Source organism: Protopterus annectens, chromosome 5.part0, assembly GCF_019279795.1.
Source record: "Protopterus annectens isolate FY-2018-M chromosome 5.part0, PAN1.0, whole genome shotgun sequence".
Taxonomy (NCBI): Eukaryota; Metazoa; Chordata; order Ceratodontiformes; family Protopteridae; genus Protopterus; species Protopterus annectens.
This window is the reverse complement of record NC_056735.1, coordinates 115,561,374-115,589,245: the sequence shown is the minus strand read 5'-3', so window position 1 is coordinate 115,589,245 and position 27,872 is coordinate 115,561,374. Positions and strand designations below refer to the sequence as shown.

Genomic DNA, 27,872 nt, shown 5'->3' with positions numbered 1-27,872 from the left:
CTATAGTGCCTTAGGCAAAATTCAAAAAGGATAAAACCACCACCACTGGTACAAGCATGCAAAAAAACTAAGGTAATACACCAATGTGCTAGGAACTCTACTCTCAAAAATGCACTCTCTCGAGGCACTACTAAAAATGGAGATTGATTGATATCTGTAACTGAGACCTGGTTCAAGGCTCCAGAGTACCCTGCCCCTGCAATACCAGCTACAACCTACACCACCTTTTCGGCCAGCAAACCAGGTCCAAAACACTAAAGGTGGGGGAGTGTCCATATTCACCAAGGATATTCACACCTGCCCAACACAATGCATCTGAATTTCTCCGGGTGCAATTAACACTAGGTAAGACTGCAATCCAAATTGCAGCTTGCTACAGATCCCCCACCATGCCCCAAGATTCTCACTACACCTTTCTGAACATACTGGAAAATATTAAGATACCACCAAACACCCTAATACTGAGTGATTTCAACTACCCTGCCATTAACTGGGAAAACTACTCATGTACCAACACCTTTGCCCAAAGGTTCTTGGAATTCATAAATTCCAATACCCCGGATCAACTAATCCATAGTCCCACCAAGGGCTCCAATATCTTAGACCTGGTCATTAACAACACAGGAAATCGATGCTCCACACCTATGGTCACCTGCTTGTTGGTCAGGTCTGACCATAAGCTAATCACCCTTGACATCCACATCCCTCCCCCTCCCCCCATTAAGGAAACCTCTGTAAAAAACTTCTCCAAAGCCAACCTCATGTTACTCAAGTCAGAAGTGGCAAACTTCATGACACCCATGCAGATGGGAACAGGAAGTTCAACTGCTGAATCCTACACTAAGGCACTGTACAAGCACATCTACTCGTGCATGAATCATGCCATCCCAAATAGAACCAAGATGCTCTCCTCCAAAAAAGGGAAGCCAATCTGGTGGTCCCCTGCCATAAACAAACTTTACAATAAAAGGAAGAAACTGTTGCAGAAAAGAAGAAAATCTCAGGATGCAAAAAACTCCCTTACCAGCCTCAGAGGCTAAGATCCCTCATAAAACTCGCCAAAGCTAGTTACGAAAATAAAATTGCCAAAGATTCCAAAGAAAACCACAAGGCATTCTATAGCTATGTCAAGAATCTAAATGGCAATGCTCAGATCTGCTCTGAGGTACAACAGAATGGCATTAAATATACTGATCCCAAGGATATTGCCAGATGGATTCAGTGCCAACTTCACCCCCTCTTACCCCCTTAAAGGGCCCATCTCAATACCAAAAGATTGCCAAATTCCAGTAGTAATGGCCACACAGGTAAAAAACGCACTCTCCAAAGCTAAGAATACAGTATCTGTGGGACCAGCTGACATCCCAGGCTATGTACTACATGAACTACAAAATGAACTGGCACCTCACCTAAGTGTCTTGTTTAATCATAGCCTCACTTCAGGCTTCATGCCCACTGAGTGGCACACAGCTACAGTTATTCCACTCCACAAGGAGGGATCCCCTTTAGATCCTAGGAACTTTCACCCCATCAGTCTGACGACCCTGATCTGCAGGACCATGTAATGTATTATCATGAAACTAAGACATTGGCAACCTTCAAACACTGGACCGCACCAAGTTTGGGTTCCTGAAGGGCCGATCATGTCTCCTGAACCTGATTGACTTCTTCAAATCAGTCTCTAGAGCTGTGGACGAGAGTAAGGCAGTCCACACAGCCTATCTGGACCTCACCAAGGCCTTCAACACCATCCCCCACTCTGGAATCATTGATAAACTTACTAAGCTGGGCATTAATCCCTACGTCACTTGATGGTTTGCCAACTGGCTTACTGACAGAACCCATACTGTAAAAGTATCCCACTCCAAATCCAGCTCCAGACAAGTGACAAGTGGAATACCTCAGGGTTCAGTCCTGGGACCGCTCTTGTTTGGCATCTACTTCTCTGAAGTACAGGCCAACATTAAGGGACTCTGGCTAACAAAGTTCGCAGATGACTGCAAACTGGGAGCCATTACTGAATCGCCAAATGATGTGGATATTCTACAAAAGGGCCTTACAAAAGCAGAAGTTTGGTGCCAGAGCCATGGGTTCAAGCTCAATGCCAAGAAATGTATAGTTATTCCCTTTGGGAAAAAACACGTACACGTGAATTACCACATAGGTGGCAGTGTACACTAAACATCAAAAGTGTGATAAGAGACTTAGGGACACAGGTGGACAGTGGTCTCACCTTCAATAACCACATCGCCACAACAGTCAGGAAATCCTTCTACATGGCACACCTCATCTCTAAGGGCTTTTCATCCAGAAAAAAGGTGGTCATTGTCCCACTGTACTCATCCCTCATTAGACCCATTATGGAATACAATGCCCCATTTGGTATATACCTCTCAAGACATCTGTAACAACTGGAATGGCTACAGAAATACCTCACTAAAAGAATCACAGGCCTAAAGCAGATTCCCTATGCTGACCACCTAAAAAAATTCCAGCTATACTCTGTCATATAGCGTCTACTCAGAGGCAATCTCTGCTTAACATACACGGCCATGTCAAACCCAGAGCTGTAGGACATGCTACACTTAAAGAAATCCCAATCCCTCAGAGCCACATGCTCCAGGGATCTAAACCTTATCACCACAATGAACAAAACATGCTGGAGGGATAGGTTCCTGACCCAGAGACTCCCCGTACTCTGGAATAGACTGCCCATACATATCAAGCAGAGCACCTCTTTGGCCCTCTTCAAAAGGAACCTTGGTGACTGGATGGGAGATAGGAAATTCACAGCAAACAGTCCCTACACGTAAAGCAACTGCCAGGTCTCAAAATACAAAATAGAAAAAAACGATGACCAGCAGACAGTGGTGTATTAATAGAATATATCTCTCTTTATTATGCCAAAAGGCACATAAAAAGGCTACGGTCAACAATCCAAACCGGCTTCAGCTCAAATATCAAGCCTTCATCAGTGAAAAAAGGAGAACAAAAAAGAACAAAAAGCTGCCTGCCTTATAAAGAAAACACCTGTCAATCATCATTACAATCAATTGAAAAACTACAAATGCTCATTCAAACCAGGGGGAAACAAGCCACCCAAATTAATAATCTATCTTTTCTCCAATTTATTAAGTGTGTCCTGCCCACCAGAAACCCTTGCTCTATTACCTTGAATTTTATCAATAACAGTAAAATTAAAATTAGCACTAGAATGTTTCAATGTATGTTTATATAAAGCATTGTTAGCTCGTTGGTGCCTAATATCAGATAAATGTTCTGCAATTCTAAACTTGACAGGGCTAGATGTCTGCCCCACGTAGAATGCAGAACAGCTACATGAAGCTAAGTAAATGAGCCAATCAGACTGGCAATTGACAAAAACAGAAATCTTGTAAACCATACCAGTATTACGGCTGCTGAAGCTCTTAGTTTTATTAATCTTAACACAGTATACACAATGGCCAGAAAGGAAGCGACCACTAAGACGTCCACCTAATAGTGCTCTCTGGATGTTGGCCACCAAGGGATAATGCTCCTTCATATAATGATTGAAAAGGGCAGCCAAGTTCCTACCTTTCCTAAAAGAAAACTTGCACTTATGACCAATAAAAGTAGATAGTCGTTCATCAGCCAGGAGAATGTTCCAATTGCGTTGTACACTATTGATAAGTCTAGCAGTGTTGCGACCATAATTAGTGGTTAAACACAATACCGAAGTATTCTTGGGATCAACCTTATTATAATTCAGCAATTGTTCCCGCTGCATAGTATCAACCAAATTCCTTGCAGTCAATACCTGCCCCGATTTATAGCCCCTTTGAATGAACCTAGCAGTAAGATCATCCCGATATGTTGAATAACAAGAGTTATCTGAATAGATGCGTTTAACCCTCATATACTGAGACTTGGGTATGTTCTGACATATGTGAGGTGGATGATAGCTGGTGGCATGGAGGTAGGAGTTGTATTGGGGGTATTTTCGATGGACTCATGTTTTTAAGGTGTTATCAGAATTCTTAATGACCAACATGTCCAAGAAAATTATTTCATCTTCACTTTAGTTGACCGTGAAATGAATTCCCCACTTATTTGAATTAAGATAATCAACAAACTCCTGAAGATACATAAAATCCGACCTCCAGACCAACCAGCAATCATCCAAAAAACACCTCCATATGTCCATGTCCTGCAGAAAAATGTTATGATTAGAGTCGTAAATGAATTGAAGTTCTAAATAAGCCAGAAATAAATCAGCATATATCGGGGCAAAAGAAGCCCACATAGCTGTTCCTCAAACCTGTAAATAGATAGTATCTTTATACAAAAAAAACATTTTTCATCAGGACATGTTCAGTCAACTCAAGTAAAAAGGTGTTAAAGCTTGGTGTATATAGTTCAGAAAACTCCAACCAGTATTTCAAAGCCTCAATACCGGCACAATGGGGGATGTTCATATATAATGATGATACATCGAGGCTACACAATAACCAATCAAGTTCCAGCTGTGAGTCAAAACAATCTGTTGGAATTTGGTTGTATCCTGAATCCTAGATCTAATAAGTGGGAGCAAAGGTTTTAAATATTTAGTTAAGTACTGAGATAAAGGTTCAGTTAATGAACCACGACCAGACACAATAGGCCTCCCTGGTGGATTGTCCAAATTTTTGTGCACTTTAAGTAGAAAATAAATATATGGTAGGACAGGATCAGAGACAGTCAATTGCTGTCTGATAAACTGAGAAATAATGCCTTCCTCCTCAGCTGAAGATAAAAAATTGTCAATTTGTTTTTTATAAGAAGCCGTAGGATCAAAGGGCAAATGAGTATAACAACAAACATCAGATAACTGTCTCAGTGCCTCCCTATTGTATTTGGTCCAATCTTGTACAACCACTGCTCCGCCTTTATCAGCAGCTGAAATTACCAATTCATGATTGGAAGCCAACTCCTGTATACAATCAAATTCGATCTTTGAGACATTATTATGGCCAACTTGGTGTTTCCTACCATCAAAGTGTATGTCCCTAAGTACATTTCTTTGAAAAAGCAAAACATTAGGGTTCATAGGTGGCAAAAATGTGGATTTGTGATAGCGAAATTCCTCATAAGAACTGGTAGTAGTCTTATCCTGAAAGAAAAGTTTTAAATTCAAAAGCCTACAAAAGGAAAGAATATCATTAGCAAAATTGTCCTCTGGAACAAAGAAACCAAGAATAAAATAAAGTCCTTTATTAAGAATTTCAATATGCGTAGGTGATAAAATATGAGAAGAAATGTTAAGCACATTACAATTGTTCACTTCTGGGCAAACATGCGCAACAGACCCTCCATATCATGTACTACACTTGTGTTTTCTCCCCCCCCCCTCTTTGTGTATGCCTAAAGGAGTAATGTTTCTCTTAGTTGTGGGGGAATCTGTGGTGCCCTGCACATCTGATTCCACAGCAGAGGAAGAATCCTCAACTAAAGTATCATACTGTGGCCCTGATTGATTTAAAATAGAGCGTGGCCTCTTCCTCCTGGGAACAGACCGGAGTGAACTCTGAAATCTAACATGTTTAGCATATGTCTTGGAAAAAGGATCTCCACTTGAATATTCGGTTAAATCTCTCAAAAAATGATGTTTTTTCTTTTCTTTTCGTTGTGTTTCATGTACAAACAGTTTGTCCCTAAGTTTATTGAGAAGGGAAACAAATAAAGGTTGCCCCTCAAATCTCCTTATGGATTCACACATGATAGTGACCTCAATTAAATCCTGATCAATAGTCGCCTCATAATGATTAATTAAGACTTCAACAAGTCCCATCGTGGCCTTATGTAGGGCTGCACCCTAAGCCTTCATTAAATTCTCATTAGGATTATGAATCAATGGTTGGACCTTAACCCTAAGACCCCGAGGGGTGATATCCTTATCCTTATATTTACCCCGAGGATCACATCAGTTGCCTTGCTAGACAGGGGTCCAGGGAAGTAAATATTGTTGGAAGAAATAGGCATGGAATTGTTATGGCTAGGCTTGTATAGGCCCTAGGGCCGATAGCCTAGTACCAACCTATGAAACTATGAACCTATAAAAAAGCAATTAAATAAATAACAGTAAAATCTGAATTGTAAATCCACTTTTTCTTTTATTTTAGTAATTGTTTTAATGTAGTGACCCATTTAATATTATAAGTAGCTCTGTAGTAACAATGATGTAACTGAAATATGCTAATCTATATACATGCACACACACACACACACACATATATATATATATATATATATATATATATATATATATATATATATATATACACACACACACACACACACACACACACACACACACACACACACACACACACACACACTGTCTGTGTCTGGTGTGCATGCAGTACAAGAGTGACCATTTGCTTGTGTTCTGTGACTGACTGGCGACTTTTTCAGGAGCAGTTCTGTGCTTTGTACCCATCACTTGTCAAACCAAGGTTCCAGTTCCACCCCTGCCCTGAACAGGATAAAGTATGCATCAGAGAATGAATGGATGATTAAATGAATTAATTAACAACTGAATGAATGACTGAATATCAAGGTAAACAAGACAGTGTTTGAAGTCTAAGTGAAATTTCATTTAAGACTATGATGAAGATAATGCAAAACTGTCACTTTAAAACACTTGTGTTTGGAAGAAAATTTATGCCACTGATTGACTGTAATGGATACACGTGGCTCCTGCAAGCAAGTTAAGATGCATTCACTAAGGTTCTGGTGTCAGAAGGAGAAGATGAGAAGGGCAGGAAATAAATGGTAAATATACCTTATGTAGCAAGTCTGCATGATTGCTAAAGAACTGGAAACGCATGTACAACTTATAATCTCACAGCAGTAAGACAGCTAACATAGCAGGGAAATAGCCATTCCAGGTACCATATGATATGATTGGATTCAAGTGTTAAAAGATGAGTACACATGAATTTTGAATATAAGAATAAATCATTTGTTTTTAAGAAGAAGGATTCATACGCAGTTAAATACAGTAGTTGAAGATTGTAAATAAGAACAACGACACCCCCCAAAGATGTTACAAACAATGAGAAAAACTTCATTTTCAACATTAGAAATTATAGCACCAATAATGTCATCTCAGTAACATGAATGAGAGATACTTATCACTACCGTATGTCAACCTACCACAGAATGTGTTTCAAAGTGTTTCTGTTTTTTTCCCTTTGGAAGAAACTGAGTTTTTGTTGTTTTCAGATGGTGTTGCATTATCAGAACATATTGAAACTAACTGGGTAAAAATACCAACTTGTATAACAAACGTATATGCAAAATGCATCCTTCCTTTTGTATAATGCTTGCCAGAGAATCTATAGTCCGTTAGTTTGGGTGAGTAGGAAAGAATAGGAGAAACATTATTTTATTGATAAAAAACATGCATCAGTGTATTGCAGTGTTACTGACAGGTTTGCACATGAATACTGGGCAGTAGATTTATATCTTTTTTTTTTTTTTTTTTTTTTGAGTGGCGTGGCAGCTCAACAAAAATAACCTGCTTGGTCAATAATTAGTCAGTTTCACTATTCATGGATGAAACTGAATGACTGAGGATCGAATTCCCAAGTGCATTTACCTGAAAAAATGGACAAAAAAAAAACAAAACATTTTTATTTAACTCCACGGTCAACACAATTCAAAGTAGAGGGAACTTCCCCCAAAAAGGGCATCTCTGCTAGCACAACTCACTAACAGTAATTTCCAGTAGACAAACTCCAATCCAGAAGGGGTTGACCCTTGGTCAATTGAAACTTGAGAGTTCAATCTCTGTGCAACAGATGGGTAACATAATCGGTGTGTCTTTTTAACAGTTATTTTCATTTAAGATTGATACTTAGCATGAACCAGTAACAACATCCATTTTAATAAATGTGTAAAAAATGTAGTGTTTAGTCCACAGGATCTGCATGCCATCCTGTAACTTTGGATGGGAATACCACATACCCCTCAACGTCGTAGAACAAGCAATTTGGACGAAGCCAGAAATAAAAACGGGACCATTTTTAAATATTGCTCTTACAAACCTAAAGTTGATAGAATAACAGGTTTTGCATTAGCCTGAACTTTCTGAAGGATAAGAGGTCTAAAACTCAAATGTCTGTCATTACTTTCTAACCTCAATTTTTAATGATTTACCACTAATTTGCCCACAAACCACAATTTTATGAAAAATTGTACCAAAAATATGAGGCCAAAATCGGGACATTATGCAAAAATCTGTACAGTTGAGAAGAATGGATATATTTTCTTCAAATAGTAGATTTAAGACATGTTTCCAAATGCCAATTAAACACCTGTTTGAACAAGACTGAAATACACAAATCAAGTTGAGGACAATCAGCTTGCTCCAAGATTCAGTATGCATGAACTGTATTCCTTTGACTAACATGGGCTTCACACGTTTTCATTTTGTAATCCAGATGTGGAATGTCCTGTATCTCAATGACTAGGCATGTAAACTTGTGGTATCTGAAAGGAGAGTCTAACAATAGTGAAATCACACAAGATGGATAATGCACTCATTCATTTCTTGACACATTTTATCTGTTCAGGGGTGGTGAGCATATCCTAGCACTCAAGTAGCCTCAGGCAGAGAAGTAATTCTCTTTGGGAAGTCAGTCTATCACAGCATATGTGATCATGCTCATGACCTGTGGCATTCGGCATCAATTCACTCAGAGCATGTTTATCTTATGTGCAGGAAAAATAGGGCGGCTAATACAAATCCATATGAATATAAGGAGGCTACACATACTCAACATAGAATGTTCTAGCAAGGAAGAAAAATTTAAAGTCAAACATTTCCTTTTATCTTTTCAATTCACACAATACAGACATGATGCTGTCTCCCACACTAAGGCATGGCTGGCCACGTGTCTACCTTTAGGTAAACAAAAATGGTACCTTGTGACACTTCTTGCCTCGTAGCTTGAAAAAAGTAACATCTCAGTTTTGAGCTCCTCATTTACTTCTTCTTTCAGCTTTTCCCGGTTAGGGGTCACCACAGCAGATCACCTTGGCTGCTCATGATTAGCAGTGGAGTTTTATGGTTTCGAGTTGCCAGCCCGGTGCCCAACCTTCCATAGAAGGCACACACATGTACGCACTCATGCCTAGGGCCAATTTTAGAGTATACAATCCACCTACAGCATGTCTTTGGGATGTGGGAGGAAACCCACACAACCACAGGGAGGACTTGCAGACTACACACAAAAGGCACCCCAGTTAAGAATCGAACAAAGGAACCTCTTGCTGTGAGACAACAATGCTAACCGCTGCACCACCTTGGCCACCCGTTTAAGCTCTTTATTCACATAATATCTAAATGTGAGGCACTGCAATCAAAGGGATTGCCTCTGGGTAGAAGATATGATGTCTTATGACACCTTCAAGCACCCAGTCTTATTCATTTTTGCAAAATTGCTTCATCGTTTTAGTGGCATCCCCTCCATGCTGCTAAGAGTTTTGCCCCAAGGATTAAGGTTATGCACTGCTGAAGAACTTTGCCCTACAGTCATGGTTTGACAACTTCAGTTTCTACTTCCAAACCCAGATTAAAGTCCTTTTATCTGACTTATCTAGTTAACAAATAAATTAATAAAAATAAAAATACAGCAATCACCTGTAACAATTTTAACGAAGGCCGTTCATTTCATATTTCAGATCAGCTGTTCTCCCTAATATTGTTACCCCCCCAACATTACATACTTAATCAGACACAGCCACAAGACTGCATGTGTCGCTCTAATACCACCAGGTCTCCATATAATAGTAGATATAGTTTAGTGCCATCCTAGTCAAGGTCATTAGCAAAGCACCCTAGCATTCTACTTGATTTCTTTTAAAGACTGTCTATGTGGTCAGTGGTCTATCTTTGAACACTTTTTTTCCTACCACTTTATACACTATATAAAAAAAATACAAAATCTAAAGTAAGCAATCATATATGATAGATAGTCTTAAAACATGAAATAAACAAGATTCTGCCAAAGAGTTTAGTAGAATTTTAAGAACCTCCAAATGGCGAATTCAGGGTCTTATGCTGAAAGCCTTCCCTAGAAGTAACAATTAAATATGAGCCAGATTCAATAAAACCTACAGTAAGTGTACACTGTTCTGGGGAACAGACAACACAGACATAACTCACACCTTCCTCTTCCTAATTTTAGTTTTACTACTGATATTATTGCAGCTTTAAATATTGACAGGAATTCATAAAGGCTACCACAAAGCATAGACTATAAGTACACTTAGTGTAATCTTATTGATTGACTAGAAAGCACAAAATATGTGATAAGAATTTTATTGAATACATATCATGTGCACTTAGTGTAGGGTTTTATTGAATCTGGCCCAATGCCTCTGCATGGGTATATTTCACTTGAAAAGATTCTTCTTAGCATTAAGCTTGCAAATATTCCCCTTAATCACTTAACTGCTCATTTCGATCCATCTACAGGCTTCTGACTGCTTACCATTTATTTTTACAGTTTTGTGTCAGCTATGAATACATTTAGTCTACTTTCAATTTCCTGAATGCCACAAATGTGCCAAACACAGCTTGGGCAGGTATTAACTGCTGTGATATTCCTCACATTTTGTTTAGAATGTTATCGCTAGCCCATATGCTAAAGATTAGATCAGGCTTCCTAACTTTTGGTCAAACAGAGTAAGCAAAATGCTTAAATCAGTGACTCTGTAAAAGACAGAGAAAGAAAGCTGTGAAGAAAAATGAGGATGTGAAATTGTACTGTACTGCCAGGAAAGGCGTAACCAGGTGAGGGAGGTCATGCACTAAAAATAAAGTTAAAGATAAAGCTGTTGTAAAGACATAACAAAACGATTAAATAAATAATCAACGACCTTAGTCTTACACTAAAGTCTAATGTCGCTTTTCCTTCCTTAAGAGGCAGTATGCAATAAATAAATTAATACATATTGTAAGCGCATTTTATCGAATGGACTAGCACTTAATGCAGTGAAAAAGATAAATGCTTGCAACCAGTTTCAAACTAGAAATTCTTGGTCCTCATGACAGCACTGAGCAGCGGTCAGCAGACCACTGCTGCGACTTCATAGTTCAGCCGTAGTGGTGCTTTCTGTCTATGGTGCAGCCGTAGATATGTCTTGTCAATCTGCTTATTTGTTGGTCTTTTAATGAGTTGTTGATTTCGACATTTAATGTACTCTGTATGACCAAAAGCCAGTCGAAGTTAAATCTTTTGAGTTAAAGTTAGGCAGTCCATTAGATAACAGCAGTGGCCAGTTCTCAGCAAATGTCATAATTTCACTTTTTGCATCCCTCTGCTAAGGATAAACTTAAGTCTGTGGGAGACAGGAAGTTATGGCCATGGCAAATGTCCAAAAGCAGTATGTCAGATGCTTGACTTGCATTCTTATAATACATATGAAATTCACCTGGTAGCACTTGGTGTCAAGATTTTCTGTTGAATATAATTTTCAGGTTGTGAGTTTTGGTGTAATTTGACAAACTACTTTTGTAAGCTCTGCTGTAATGTTTTATAATCATTAGGTTACTTATTGCTATACTCTGAACATTGAGTTTATTGATGTATTTATACGGCATAGCCTGGTTGTTAGTTACAACAAGCCATTAAAAAACAAATCACTATCTGCCTACCAGCTGCATACAAATAAAGCATTAACTGCACTATGGGTAATTAGCTGTTACTTCAGTAGGAAAACTAAATTTTAAGGCTGCTCTGAACATTTGCTATTTGATAGATGTGTGGGGCCTGGAACATAGGGAGGTCAGGCTTTACATACGTGTGTGTGTGTGTGTGTGTGTGTGTGTGTGTGTGTGTGTGTGTGTGTGTGTGTATATATATATATATATATATATATATATATATATATATATATATATATATATATATATATATATATATATATATACACACACATTTCCATTACATTATTGTTACTACAGAGCTACTTATAATATTAAATGAGTCACTACATTAAAACAATTACTAAAACAAAAGAAAAAGTGGATTTACAATTCAGATTTTACTGTTATTTATTTAACTGCTTTTGTATAGGTTCATAGGTTGGTACTAGGCTATCGGCCCTAGGGCCTATACAAGCCTAGCCATAACAATTCCCTGGCTATTTCTTCCCACAATATTTATTTCCCTGGACCCCTGTCTAGCAGGGCGACTGACGTGATCTCTGGGGTGAATTTCCTTTCTCCCATCCAATCATCATGGTTCCTTTAGAAGAGGGCCAAAGAGGTGCTCTGCTTGACATGTGCTTTGACATTCCCAAAAAGGGAAGGCATCACTGATCAGTATTAGCAAAAAACTACGGGCACTCATAAAATTGTCTAAGGCCAGCTTCGAGAGAAAAATTGCACAGGGCACTAAGGATAATCACAAGGCTTTCTTTAGTTATGTTAGGGACCTGGGTGGTAATTCCCAGATATGCTCAGAATTAGTCCAAAATGACAAAAAATACACCAAACCCACAGACATTGCCAACATCCTAGCTGACAGGTTCAGCGCAAACTTCTCCCCCCCCCCTCCCCACCAAAAGGGTAAATATCTATCCCAGCAGAGTGCTGCCCCCCTGACATCTTAGATGCTCAGGTAAGAGCCGCCCTCTCCAAAGCAAAAAACACAGCATCAATGGGACCAGACGGTGTCCCGGGCTACGTCCTACATGAACTCCAAGAAGAGCTAAACCCAAACATAAAACTACTGTTCAGTCTCAGCCTTACTACAGGATATGTGCCCAAAGAGTGGCGTACAGCAACAGTGGTCCCTCTCCATAAAGGTGGTGCCTCAACGGATCCTGGAAACTATCGCCCCATAAGCCTGACTAGCTTGGTCTGCAAAGCTATGGAAAGGATCATCATGGACCTCATAAATAAAGATATTGGGGACCTACAGACACTGGATCCTACCCAGTTCGGCTTTGTTAAGGGCAGATCCTGCCTCTTAAACCTGGTTGATTTCTTTGAAACAGTCACCAAGGCCATTGACAAAGGGAAGGTGGTCCACACAGCCTACCTGGACCTCGCAAAAGCCTTCGATACAATACCCCACTCGGGCATTATAGATAAGCTCACCAGATTAAATATAAACCCCTATGTCACTAGATGGATTGCAAACTGGCTCAAGGACAGAACCCACATGGTTAGAATTTCTGGAGCCATGTCAGACTCCAAACCAGTTACAAGTGGTGTCCCACAAGGCTCAGTCCTGGGACCTCTCTTGTTCGGTATATATTTCTCAGAGGTACAGACCAACACGGAAGGACTGTGGCTGACCAAGTTCACAGATGACTGCAAACTGGGCGCCATAATCGACTCTCCAGCCGACACAAGCATCCTCCAAAAGGGCCTCATAGAAACAGACAACTGGTGCCAGAGCCATGGCCTCAAGCTAAATGCCAAAAGTGTATAGTCATCCCTTTGGCAAAAACAAAGTGCCCACAAATTACCACATAGGTGGTAATCCATTAAGTACAGAAGAAGTAATTAGGGACCTGGGGACCCAAGTTGATAGCAATCTCTCATTTGACAACCACGTGGCCAAAGTGGTTAGGAAAAACATTTTATATAGCCCACCTAATCATGAAGGGATTCACATCTAGATCAGGGGAGGTCATCGTGCCTCTTTACTCATCCCTCATCAGGCCCATAATTGAGTACAATGCCCCTTTTGGGATGTACCTTACCAGACACCTGCAGCAACTGGAAAGACCCCAAAAGTACCTCACCAAGAGGATTAAAGGGCTCAAACAGATGCCATATGCTGCCCGGTTAAAGAAACTCCAGCTCTACTCAGTGGCATACCACCTGTTCAGAGGCGATCTGTGCCTGACGTATAAAGCCATGTCCAACCCGGAATTAATGGACATGCTGCACCTCAGAAAACCCAAATCCCATTGAGCTACGCGCTTGAGAGTCTTGAACCTCAGCACTGAAATAAATAGGACATGCTGGAGGGACAGATTCATAACCCAGAGGCTCCCTTCACTCTGGAATCAAATCCCAGTCCAGGTTAGGCAGAGTCCCTCATTGACTCTCTTCAAGAGGAATCTTGATGAGTGGATGGGAGATAGTAGGTTTACACTGGGTATCACTTCTGTGTCACTGTTAGACAGAGACACAGTATACTAACCTCGAAAAAGGGCATGGCAAAATAAATTTAAAATGGGTGGCGAAAGCCAAACACATTCTGGCTAGGCTTATAAATGCCCTAGTGCAGATAGCCTAGTATGAACCTATGAACCTATGAACCTATGTATGGGCAGTCTATTCCAGAGTATGGGGAGTCTCTGGGTCAGGAACCTATCCCTCCAGCATGTTTTGTTCATTGTGTGGCTTTGAGGGATTGGGATTTCTGTAAGTGTAGCATGTCCAATAGCTCTGGGTTTGACATGGCCTTCAATGATAAGCAGAGATCGCCTCTGAGTAGACGATATGCGACAGAGTATAGCTGGAGTTTTTTTAGATGGTCAGCACAGGGCATCTGCTTTAGGCCTGTGATTCTTTTAGTGAGGTGTTTCTAAGAATGAAGAGCGGAGGGAAAGGGAAGAAAGCAATCAATCTGTCTGTTTTTTATTCTCAGCTACAATAAAGCTGTGTTTGAGACCGTGGTGAAAGCAGTGTTTGGTTTTTTCATTACTACATATACAGAACCAACTGATATTGCCAACATATTGGCCAACAGGTTCAGTGTGAACTTTACCCCCCTTTCACCCCCTAAAGGGCCTATCACAATTCCTGAGGAATGCCAAGTCCCTATTATCACAGCTACACAGCTAAAAACTGCACTGTCTAAAGCCAAGAATACAGCTTCCATGGGACATGATAATATCCCTGGCTGTGTTCTACATGAATTAAAAAGTGAATTGGCACCACAGCTAAATACCCGGCTCAATCACAGCCTCATTCTGGGCTTTATTCGTACTGAATGGCACACTGCTACAGTCATCCCACTCCACAAAGGAGAAGCGGCTACAGACCCTGGGAACTACCACCCCATTAGTCTGATGAGTCTGATATGTAAGTCTATGGAGCGCATCATCATGGACCTTAGAAATAAGGACATAGGGAATCTCCAAACTCTGGACCCCATGCAGTTTGGGTTTGTGAAAGGTAGATCATGCCTCCTCAACCTGATAGACTTCTTCGAGTCTGTCACCAGAGCTGTGGATAAGGGCAAGGTAGTTCACACAACCTACCTAGATCTTGCCAAGGCCTTCAGCACCATCCCTCACTCTGGACTCATAGATAGACACACTAAACCCTATGTCATAAGATGGATTGCTAACTGGCTCACTGATAGAACTCACACTGTGAAAGTAGTGGACTCCAAATCTGACTACCGACCAGTTACAAGTGGTGTCCCACAGGGATCAGTCCTAGGTTCTCTCCTGTTTGGCATCTACTTCTCTGAAATCCAAGCCAACACAAAGGGACTCTGGCTGATCAAGTTCACAGATGATTGCAAACTGGGAGCCTTTATTGATTCTCCAACTGATGTAGACATTCTACAAAAAGGCTTCACTGACACCAATGACTAGTGTCAGAACCATGGCCTTAAGCTCAATGCGAAAAAGTGCATTGTCATTCCCTTTGGGAACAATTCAGTACCCATGAACTACCACATAGCTGGTCGCCCACTAAACACAGAAGGTGTGATAAGAGACCTGGGGACACAAGTTGACAGCAGCCTCTCCTTTGATAACCACACTGCCACTGTAGTCAGAAAGTCCTTCTATGTGGCCCATCTCATTACAAAAGGTTTCTCATCCAGGAAGAAAGAGGTCATAATCCTTCTCTACTCGTCCCTCATTTGACCTATTATACAATGCAATGCCCCATTTTGTATGTACCTCACTAGACACCTACAACAACTGGAAAGGCCACAAAAATACCTCACTAAGAGGATCTTAGGCCTTAGACACATGCCCTATATGGACAGAATCAAAAAGCCATGTCTGACCCAGAGCTGCTAGATATGCTACACCTAAAGAAATCCCAATCCCTCCGTGCCACATGCTCCAGGGACCTAAACCTCATTATCATAATAGACAGAACATGCTGGAGGGACAGGTTTTTAACCCAGAGACTTCCCATAGTGTGGAACAAACTTCCCATTCACATCAAGCAGAGCACTTCACTGGCCTTCTTTAGGAGAAATCTTGATGAGTTGATGGGCAATAGGAAGTTCACCCCAGGGATCACTTCAGTGGCCTTGCTTGACTGGGGCACTGGGAACTAAATTTGGGCAGCTTGATGCCAGGGAATCTTCTTGGGCTAGGCTTATATAGGCTCCAGGGCTGTTAGCCTACTACCCACCTATGAACCTATGAACAGAAAGGATGAGAGTATGTGGGAATATCATGGACTAAATAAAGTTATATGAAGTACAATGGTTCCACACGGCAGACTAATTTACACAATAAATACTTTATTCCAGTAATGGGGTAAGCGCTTTCACGGCTATCATCCACTTCATCAGACCAAGCTAAGAAGTATCATTGAGGTGCATCCTTTTAAGCATTTAAATGAACCAATCAAATGACAGAGGAATAAAATTCACAATTAACCTCTGTAGTGCTGAACATCAATGAAGAGCTTACATTAAATATACAAATAGTAAATAACTAAAATCATGTGCAAGATATTAAAACATGTAACTAATATACATGTTTAAAAAATTGTAAATATGTTTAAGAGCCCTGGCTTTAAGAAAAGGTTTCAATGAAACTTTATTGTTCAGACCAGGGGGCCTATCAGCTTGAAACCGTATAATCCATTTTTGCTCACTGGATTCAGTTTTGTTACCCAGATCACCTCCCCTCATGGTACAATGCATAATCTCTAGCACTAAGAACTTAAATCTATGTCTAGCTTCTTCTTTAAGCGCATGCATTTCTAGAGCGCTGGTTTATTTGTCGTTCCTGATATCCCTAAGGTGTTTCTGTATCCTGTCTTTGAATGCTCTATTAGTTTTACCTATGTGGAACAAAAAACACACATTGCAATAACAAAATATACTACATTTTTAGTTTGACAATCAGCATGAAAAGCACTTTCTATCTTAAATCCTAATAGTGGATGTACAAATTCCCCACCTATATGTTTATGCATGCATGCCATACATGTTCTGCAGATGTATGCCCCAATCCTTTCAGATAAAGTATGAGGCTGGGAATAGTGAGACTTGTAGCAGAGCTGATTCTTGAGTGACCTGTTGCTCCTAAATGTAAATTTAGGTTGGTGGCTTATAACTCTTTCCAATTCATGTATAGTAGAGAGAATATTCAAATTGTTCCTAATGACATCACACACTATGTGGGTGTCACTAGCATAGGTTAAGGGCATCCTCACCTTATCATCACTATTGTACCATTGTGCTCATAAACATTGAAACATTAATATTTATTCTTATGATTATTTTACATTTGTCATTAATTGCAATTTCCATTAATAATCAATTTTTATCAATGGCAATATTTACTAATATACTGTTTATATTTTTGCATGAGTTTTTATATTTTGCTATATTTATTAAGAGTTTTTTAGTATTTACAATTTTTTTAACGTATATTAGTTACGTTTTAATATCTTGCACATGATTTTAGTTATTTACTATTTGTATATTTAATGTAAGCTCTTCAGTGATGTTCAGCACTACAGAGGTTAATTGTGAAGTCTATTCATCTGTCATTTGATTGGTTCATTTAAATGCTTAAAAGGATATACCTTAATGATATCTCTCAGTTTGGTCTGATGAAGCGGATGATATCTGTGAAAGCGCTTACCCCATTACTGGAATAAAGTATTTATTGTGTGAATTAGTCTGCTGTGTGGAACCATTGTGCTTCATTTTGTTTTGCATTCTACTAATTTTTGCATTTGGTTCCTTTGTTGGTTTCAGAGGTTTGTTTTTACATAAATAAAGTTATAATCTGGATAAAAATGAGAACGATAAGATAAGTGTCACAGCACCGGAGTGAAAGCAGTCGCATATCATGAGGTTTTTAGACAAATAACATGAACTCGTCAATGTTTATGTCTCACCTATAACAAGGAGAATACGTCACAGGCTAGACATGTTTACGAACGCCATTAGAGATGGAGGAGACTGCCTGAATGGGTACTTTAAGGAAGTTAGAACACAGAGCCACTACATTTATACAATCATAGAATATATAAGATAACTGGGCCATGTGCCCATTTATGCCTTGCCAATAGTCGCTCTCTTTCAAGCAGCGACAGGCTAGTCATACTGGAAGAATCAACAAGGTAAAACTCTAAAAAGTGTCATCCAAAGGGAAGGATCATTACAGAAAATGCTTATGAGATTATTGTGGCATCACGTTACAATTAATTCATATAAAATCACATAGCTCTCAAGGGGAATTTAGGGATCTGCGGTGGTGGTGCTGCGGTAGCATTGTCGCCTCACAGTTAGACATTGCCCATTCGATTCTCAGTTAGAGCGTCTTCTGTGTGGCAACATGCGTGAATGGGTGTTCCTTCATTGAAGGTTGTGCATTAGGCCTGGCAAGCCAGTACGTAAAAATCTACTGCAAATCATTAGCGGACAGGAGTTCTGTTGTGGCAACCCCTAACCAGGAAAAGCCAAAAGACACAACAACAACAACCTTTTTAAATTTAGGGACAGGCCAAACATGGTGCTCCAGAAGAAAGACTTGTACCACCATGTTAGTCTGTCTCTGAGGTAGTGGTACATGCTGATGATGGCATATTCTAATTAGCTATGAATTCTCTGCCCTGGACCTGTCTCCATGAAGGCATATATGTGACAAGTAATTCACAAAATTGTTTAGACATGTAAATCAGGGTGATAGCTCCACCACTTTGTGGTAGTAAGCATTGCCGAAAGGCGATGTTCATACACCGTAGCAGAGGTGAGTGCTAGTGTCCACCGTGGTAGAGGTGAGGGCTGGGGAGTTTAGTGATAAGGCAGAGTTAGGAAGTGAGTGGCTGAGTGGATATGAGGGGTATATATATATGTGTGTGTGTGTGTGTGTGTGTGTGTGTGTGTGTGTGTGTGTGTGTGTGTGTGTGTGTGTGTGTGTGCATGCTTGAATATGTATGTGTGTGTGTGTGTGTGTGTGTGTGTGTGTGTGTGTGTCTGTGTGTGTGTGTGTCTGTGTGTGTGTGTATATCTATGCATACATGTGTGTGTGTTAGTGAGTCTTTGTGTATACATGATTAGTTGACAAGACAAAAATTTCAGACATTTCTCTCCCACTATCAGTAATCCAGAGCTGCAAAACCCAGATCACACATTGTTGGAATAGTGAAACTGTTAGGGAAATAGGGTTGCCAGCTGTCTGTTTTTTTGACAAGTTGTCCAGTTAGGAATTTTATTCAAAATCGGACACAACGCTGACGTCGTCATGTGAGGGCTACCAGCCTGTCGGAATTGAGCTCAGTTCAATTCCCTTTGGTAGTGCGAGCGGGAGCAGGAGCACTTATCAAACTGGCAGCAGTTTGACTTTGGATATTGCAGCGTGGAAAGATAAAGACTTACATTTATGTCGGGAAGGCAGCAAGATTATGGGCAGTGATTTCAGAAGCCAGAAAAGGCAGTGTAGCTACAATGGGTCTAGTCTGGATTAGCCCACTTTATGGGATATCAAACAGTAGATACTTAAGTCTTAATAAACAATGGAGCAATGTGAATTAGAAAGAGACAATTAATTACAGTTAGAAATATGCAATGAGTATTATCATTCTATGTACATGAAAAGTTATTGCATTTGCAATGTAATCCAATAATTGTAGTACAAATTAGTCCGTGTAGTATAGTATCACTCTCAGTAACAGCAGACAGCTAAGACCGAAATAAAAAGTAAAGAAATGGTGCACGAGAGGAAAGAGAGGTCTAATAATGCCGTTATATCAACCGGTGGCTAAGGTCAAACTCCTTGAGTGCCCTAATCAAAAGATGTCGAGGAAAAGAACAACAGTCATTTGGGAAATCAGTGTTGGTGTAATATCTTAGCATCAGAAAAGCGGTCCATGCAATCCAGGGTATGCACTGCTTAGCGAAAACACTAATTGTTTTTTATAACGTTGGTATTTCATACTTTGAATCTACCCTGCATACCCTAGACTATGCAGACCTCGTTTTTGATTCCCAGTGTTATGTGGTCACACAGACAACAGCATATGCCTACCTTGCTTCTTAATTTCTAAGTGTGCAATGACAGTGATGCATTTGTTTTTACAGATTTCCCCCTTCCTTGCACTTGTAAAATGACAGATTTGGTATGTATAAGTTTGAGAGTATGCAGGCCCTTGCACCTCCCCCCACATGGCAGGTGCAGAGATGTTTACTACCTGCAAAAACTACTTACAGTTGGAAATGTCACCATTTTTGGTATTTCAGGCATTTATCTTTTGTCTTTTGGTTCTTTGGTGTCTTTTAATTTGAGGTCTCATAAGGGATCCAATGATGCTACGTGACTGAGAACAGCAGTATCAAGAGATTCATGGACAGGGGGCATTAAGCCATCACAGCATACAATCAGGCTGATTACGATCTTGAAGGAGGGACTTGTGTGGGGGGTTGATGAAACTACTGACAGCAGCAAAAGTGCAGTTACTTACAAGATAAGCTAGAGTAGATGTTGGAACCATGTGAAGTAAATGAGCAGTAGATGTGAAATGTACAAGAGGGAGCTGCTCATAAAAAAACTTTGAAATTCACGCTCCATATTCAAGCCTGTGCTAATATTATTCAATGCAATATTGCCAGCTGTAAACAGGATCACATTCCCATCCATTTACAGAACGTATATGGCGATGGATTGATGATGCTTACTTTTATAGGTTCATAGGTTGATACTAGGCTATCTGCCCTAGGGCATTCATAAGCCTAGCCAGAGTGTGTTTGGCTTTCGCTACCCTTTTAGATTAGTTGACTGTGCCTCTGTATAGTAGGTCACAGAAGGTAGCCCTTTTAAGGTTAGTTTACTGTACATTTGTCAAGCAGGGACACAGAAGAGATCCCAGGGGTAAACTTACGATCTCCCATTCACTCGTCAAGATTTCTCTTGAAGAGGGTCAGTGAGGGGCTCTGCCTAACATGGATTGGGATTTTGTTCCAGAGTGAGGAGAGCCTCTGGGATATGAATCTATCCCTTCATCATGTCCTATTTATTTCTGTGCTGAGGTTCATGTCCCTGGAGCATGTAGCTCTAAGAGATTTGGATTTCCTGAGGTGAAGCATGTCCATTAATTCTGGGTTGGACATGGCTTTATACGTCAGACACAGATCGCCTCTGAGTAGGTGGTACACAACTGAGTAGAGCTGGAGTTTCTTTAGCCGAACTGCATAGGACATCTGTTTGAGCCCCTTGATCCTCTTGGTTAGATACTTTTGGGGTCTTTCCAGTTGCTGAAGGTGTCGGGTAAGGTACATCCCAAATGGGGCATTGTACTCAATTATGGGCCTGATAAGAGATGAGTAGAGGGGCACAATGACCTCTCTTGATCTAGATGTGAACCCTTTCATGATAAGGTGGGCTATATAGAAGGTCTTTCTAACCACTTTGGCAATGTGATTGTCAAAGGAGAGATTGCTATCTACTTGGGTGCCCAAGTCCCTAATTACTTCTTCCGTACTTAATGGATTACCACCTATGTGGTAATTTGTGGGCACTTTGTTTTTCCCAAAGGGGATGACTATGCACTTTTTGGCATTTAGCTTTAGGCCATGGCTCTGGCACCAGTTATCCATCTCTGTGAGACCCTTTTGGAGGATGCTTGTGTCAGCCGGAGAGTCAATTAAGCACCCAGTTTGCAGTCATCTGTGAACTTGGTCAGCCATAGTCCACCCATGTTAGCCTGTACCTCGGAGAAATATATGCCGAACAAGAGAGGTCCCAGGACTGAGCCTTATCGGACACCACTTGTAACTGGTTTAGAGTCTGACATGGCACCTGCAATTCTGACCATGTGGGTTCAATCCCTGAGCCAGTTTGCAACCCATCTTGTGACATAGGGGTTGATATTTAAGCTGGTGAACTTATTTATGATGCCCGAGTGGGGTATTGTGTCGAAGGCTTTTGCGAGGTCCAGGTAGGCTGTGTGGACTACCTTCCCTTTATCTATGGCTTTGGTAACTGTTTCAAAGAAGTTGGCCAGGTTCAAGAGGCAAGATGTGCCCTTAACAAAGCCGAATTGGGTAGGATCCAGTGTCTGTTTATGATAAACAATGTCTTTGTTTATGATTTCCATGATGATACGCTCCATAGCTTTGCAGACCACACTAGTCAGGCTTATAGGGCGATAGCTTCCGGGGTCTGTTGTGTCATCACCTTTGTGGAGTGGGACTACTGTTGCTGTACACCATTCCTTGGGTACATATCCTGTAGTAAGGCTCAGATTGAACAGTGACTTTATATGAGGGTTTAGTTCTTCTTGGAGCTCATGTAAGACGCAGCCCGGGACACTGTCTGGTCCCATTGATGCTTTTTTTTTTTGCTTTGGAGTGGGCAGCTCTCACCTGTGCATCTGTGATCTCAGGAAGGCTACACCCTGTTGGGATAGACATTTGCTCTTTTGGGGAGGAAGGGGGAGAGAAGTTTGTACTGAACCTTTCTGCCAGGATGTTGGCAATGTCTGTGGGTTCAGTGTATTTTTTGTCATTTTGCACTAACTCAGAGCATATCTGGGAGTTGCCTCCCAGGTTTCTGACATAACTAAAGAAGGCCTTGTGATTATCTTTAGTGTCTTGTGCAATTTTTCTTTCGAAGCTGGCCTTAGATGACTTTATGAGAGATTGTAGTTTCTTGCTAGTGCTGATCAGTGACGCCTTCCCTTTTTGGGACTTTTCTCTGTCGTGTAGTAGCTTTCTCCTTCTGTTGTATAGCTTATTTATGGCCGGGGTCCACCAGACAGGTCTCCTGCCTTTGGAGGAGTGAGTCTTGGTTTTATTTGGGATAGCATGCTCCATACATTCCTGTTGGTATCCATAGAATGCTTTTGTAAAGGATTCTGCATTTTGAGCCATATTTTCCATTGGCCCGGGGGCTTTGAAGGATTCCACCTTAGTTTTGAGAAGTGTGAAGTTTGCTTTTGAGAAGTTCTTCACCGTGGTTTCCTTGGCTAGGGGTGGGGATGGAATATGGATGTCCAGTGAGATTTGTTTATGGTCTGATCTTACCAATGAGGGGTATACCTCTGGTGTGGAACATCGAGACCCCATGTTGGTGATGACCAGATCCAATATGTTTTCCCCTCTTGTGGGAGTGGTATCCAGTTGTTCCATAGCATTTGAATTTATAAATTCTAGGAACCATTGGGTGAGGGTGTTTGGGCTTGAGTAGTTTTCCCAATCGATGTTTGGGTAGTTAAAGTCACTCAATATAATAGTGTTTGGAGAGACCTTCATATTTTCCAGTGTTCTCAGGAAAGCCGAGTGAGGTTCCTGTGTTTGGGAGGGTGGTCTGTAGCAGGCTACAAGCTGAAAGGCAGTTTTTCCCACTGTTAGTTGCACGTGGATGGTCTCCGATGCTTCGTGCAGTGCCACTAACCTGGAGGTATGGGTATCTTTGATAAATATGGATACTCCCCCTCCTTTTGTGGTTCGGTCCGAGTTTTGGGGCCAGAAAGCATGGTATGAAGTACAACCTGATAGTGCTGGGGTGCTCTCGGGAGCCTTGAACCAGGTTTCTGTTACTGCACAGATATCAATATTTTCCATACTGAGGAGAGTCTCGAGTGCGTGCATCATGAGGTTTAGACTTCTGGCATTGAGCAGCATTACCCTTAGTTTTTTTTTCTTTGTGTTGTCTATGGGGGTGGGTTTGTCTTTTGAGCCTTGCCTAAAAAAGGCACTATGGGGGAGGCAAGAGCCTTTGCCAGTATTCGAAAAACCAGGGGTGACAGGTGCAAGTTGTCCCTAGCGAAGCAACGTGGCTTGTCGAGCATGTCGTCCCAGGCTGACAGACACTGGATCCCCTATGAATGACACCAATACTTTAGCCAATTGTTAAAATTAATCATTTTGTCTTTATACTGTGGCATCATTCTTGGTGAGGGTAAGATGCTACTCAAGGTCAGGGTCATACCGGCCTGGGCTACATGATCAAAGAGCTTCTGTACGTCTTTTTTCATGTAGTGCAGGGAGGTATGTCTCAGGTCATTCACACCAGCATGGACAATGACGGAGTCATATTTGTACTTGCTTTGGAGTGACCTGTGTGCTTGTGTTATGTGGCATATCCTGTCACCCAACAGGCAGCTTACAGTAACCTTCTCCTTGTTCAGCCTGGTGAGTGGGACGTCAGTGTGTCTGACAATAGAGTCACCTATTACAAGTGTATTAGGTGTGTTGTTTAGCCTTAAGGGCTGTGACTGTGTGGCACACTGACTTTGTGAGCTATGTGCTACGTGGATATTGTTTCGTGCTAGGTGTTGACTGGATGTCTGCTTTGGAGGTCTCTGCTGCTTAGGCAGATTTTTATTTAGAGCCTCAGGGTATGTTTTTGTGTGTTTATGTGTTTTGTTTGCTGATGCGATAGATCTATGTGAGACTGGATTTGTGGTGTGTGTGGTTACCTTCTCCTCCTGACAGGCTGTGCCAGTACTGGGTTGAGAGAGCTTAGCCTCCAGTTTGGCTATATAGTTGCATCTCTCACATATATTTGAGCTTGTTGGGAGGAGGAGAGGGTGGTCTGTATACATAAGGCAGTTGTAACATTGCCTTAAGATTCCCAGATTCACCAGCTGGACTGGAGAGTAAACCCGAAACTGACCTTTGGACATGCCTGAATAATATAGGGAACTACTTATTGACTGATCAGAAAGAACCAATAGGGAGCAAGTGCTTAGAAGGAGTATAAGAGGATGTAGTGCTTTAGTTTGTGTTTACCTATGAGAATACTTATACGAGCAAGTGCAGGGCTTTAGAATGAAAATAGAGTGCTTAATTAGAGATTTAGAGCAGTTCTAAGGGAAAAAGTGAAGAGCAGATTTTGTGGAGCCGGGGATAGTTTAAATCTGTTTAAGCGGCGTTGCCCGACGCTGCTCTGTGCATACGTGTTATACGTAACAATCTATTTGGTCACGTTGGCAAACTGTAGAATAACAAATGCTGATGTGAGAACATTATTACCTGTCAAAGTATTGCTTTGTTTACCAGATGTCTGTCAGTGTTTGTACATCGTTGTGCTGTAAAATGTAAAAAATAAAATCCAAATAATCATTGTAGAAGAGTAGTTTTAATGCTAAGTCTGTTTTCATTGTGAGACTGTATTGCTTTGTTTAGCAAGTGTGTATCAGTGGTTTGTGCTATAAAATTTGAAATAAATGTTTTAAATTAAATCCAAATATCTGTAATCACTGTAGAAGTAAAGCAGAAGATAGTATGCAGAGTGAGAGTTTTGAACAGTGTTTATGGCAAATGGGGAGAAATCAGCTGAAAGCAGGCATCCTGAACAGAAAGAGGGCATTCCCATCAGCTGAAGTCATGATGATGTCACAAAATGGGTGGAGCATGGATGGGAGAGGAGGTGGGAATAGGTGGATTTATGGGTGATGCGAGGGGCGTGATCTTAGTCTGGTTTTAGCCACAAAGAAAGCTGGCAACCCTATTAAGGGAAAGGGTTTTAGTAATTAAATGTGTAAGGTTGGGGTTAGAGGCAGAGACTCTGTTAGGATTAGCTTACATGATTAAGGGTGGGACTGGGTAGGGAGACCCTCTCATTAAATACCTACATGCATAAATATAAAAAGAGAAAAACTAATGACAGTAACAAACATTAGGAGTGGCAGAGAAACACAGGAGATAGAGACTGGCAGAGTGAGAGAGGGAAACAGACAGACAGACTACAAGAGATAGATTAAGAGAGACAGAGACAAAGAGATTGACAGAGATTGTACATACAGCAGACCCTCACATTTCTACAGTAACTGCATCACTTTCATAGTCTATGCAACTGAAATGAAGAGAAACCACACGACTCTCCAGAATGCTTCTTTATTACATTTCAAATTATGAAATAAATGCTTGCATGCTAAAAGGCCGTATTTGCAAATGTGAAATGGCTGTTTATGAAGCCTTTCATAACACGCATTTCACTATATATTCCATATAATTTTATTAATCATTTATCTTGAGGACCACTGATCCCAAGGTTATGGTGCAGAAGAACAGCAATACAAAGTCAGTCTTTCTCTTTTGAAGCAAGAGTGAGTCACATATTGTGGCTATAAATGTAAGACATCTGTATGGCATGCATTTGAATGCACATATATCTAACTTTCTTTCCCACACTGGTTAATTTTTAAATGAAATATAGTTTATTTTTCCACCTAATGCTCCATTAACTGCAGTTGGCTTTATTGCATTTATTGCTACTTACTTTATCTTTTCTAAATATTTTGAAAGAGCTGCATGGTGATGAATATTCACTGCTTTCAAACTTTTAATTTATATAATTTCCTGACTATGTGCTCTTTTGTTTTCATATTTGTAGTGGGATGCCATCACAGAAATGGATGAGCACAACCGTCCCATTCATACTTATCAGGTCTGCAATGTTATGGAACCAAATCAGAACAACTGGCTACGATCCAATTGGATTTCTCGAGGTGCTACTCAAAAGATCTATGTTGAGATGAAATTTACATTAAGAGACTGCAACAGCATTCCATGGGTTCTTGGAACATGCAAAGAAACCTTCAACTTATATTATATGGAGTCAGATGAGTCTCATGGAGTTAAGTTCAAACCTAGTCAATATAACAAAATTGACACCATTGCAGCTGATGAAAGTTTCACTCAGATGGATCTTGGTGACCGAATCCTTAAGCTCAACACTGAGATTAGAGAAGTAGGTCCAATAAGTAGAAAGGGGTTCTATCTTGCTTTTCAAGACATAGGGGCCTGTATTGCTCTTGTGTCTGTCCGAGTGTACTACAAAAAGTGTCCTTTTGTCTTCCGTAACTTAGCAGTATTCCCTGATACAATTCCAAGGGTGGATTCGTCATCCTTAGTTGAAGTCCGAGGATCTTGTGTGAAGAATGCTGAGGAGAGAGATGTTCCAAAGCTTTATTGTGGAGCTGATGGAGACTGGCTGGTACCCCTGGGCCAGTGCGTCTGTAGCGTTGGCCACGAGGAAGTAGATGGATCGTGTCATGGTAAGAAACACTTTTATATCAAAATCCAAATGAGAATAAGTGCAATAGTAAAAACATGTTACTGAAAAAGATGAAAAATCGTCACATCCTTTGGAATCTATATGCATTGAGAAGCCATGTTTGAGTTTTCAGACTTAAGATTTTAGTTTCACAGGGAATAAATGTAAAAGATGCTTTCTGTATAGTATTCAGAAATGTCTAGGCTGCTGAGTTTGCTTTTACAGTGTTCTCTGTCTGAACAGATTGTTATGCACTGATATGAACAGATTGTTATGCACTGAAGTTTGAGCTGCTCATCTGTGTACATTTCAGTCCTTAACAGCTAAGAAGCAGTACACTATATCTGTGGAAATGTCTGTTTAAATTCAGCACATCTTCTTCCCAGTCACTGAATCTGAAGTGTTCATGCCTAAGCCCATTACACTAATAATCCATGGCAGGGGAATACGTCCTGGTGACATTTAGTCTTTATTTGTAAGGGTCACCCACAGGACCAAACCTTGTAGCCATCTCACCACAGGTCACGGTAATTATGCAATGGCTATTGCTTGATTTAATCATGTATTTTTAAAATTTATAATTTAACTGACTAAAATGCCTCTTTCTAGACAAGTGCTAGTCATATTTTTTATTAAGTAGTTGCATAAGTGGGTGGTATTTT

The 27,872-nt window shown here is 40.6% G+C and overlaps 1 protein-coding gene across 1 annotated transcript in view; it reads left to right on the top strand.

Annotated features, from left to right (window-relative positions):
* The window catches only part of EPHA6 (EPH receptor A6), a 4,848,151-nt gene that overhangs the window by 1,333,559 nt on the left and 3,486,720 nt on the right, over window positions 1–27,872 (top strand). The window contains exon 3 of the mRNA XM_044072160.1: window positions 26,548–27,211. Within this exon, the coding sequence (XP_043928095.1) occupies window positions 26,548–27,211 (664 nt within the window). The remainder of the gene's footprint in view (window positions 1–26,547; window positions 27,212–27,872) is intronic.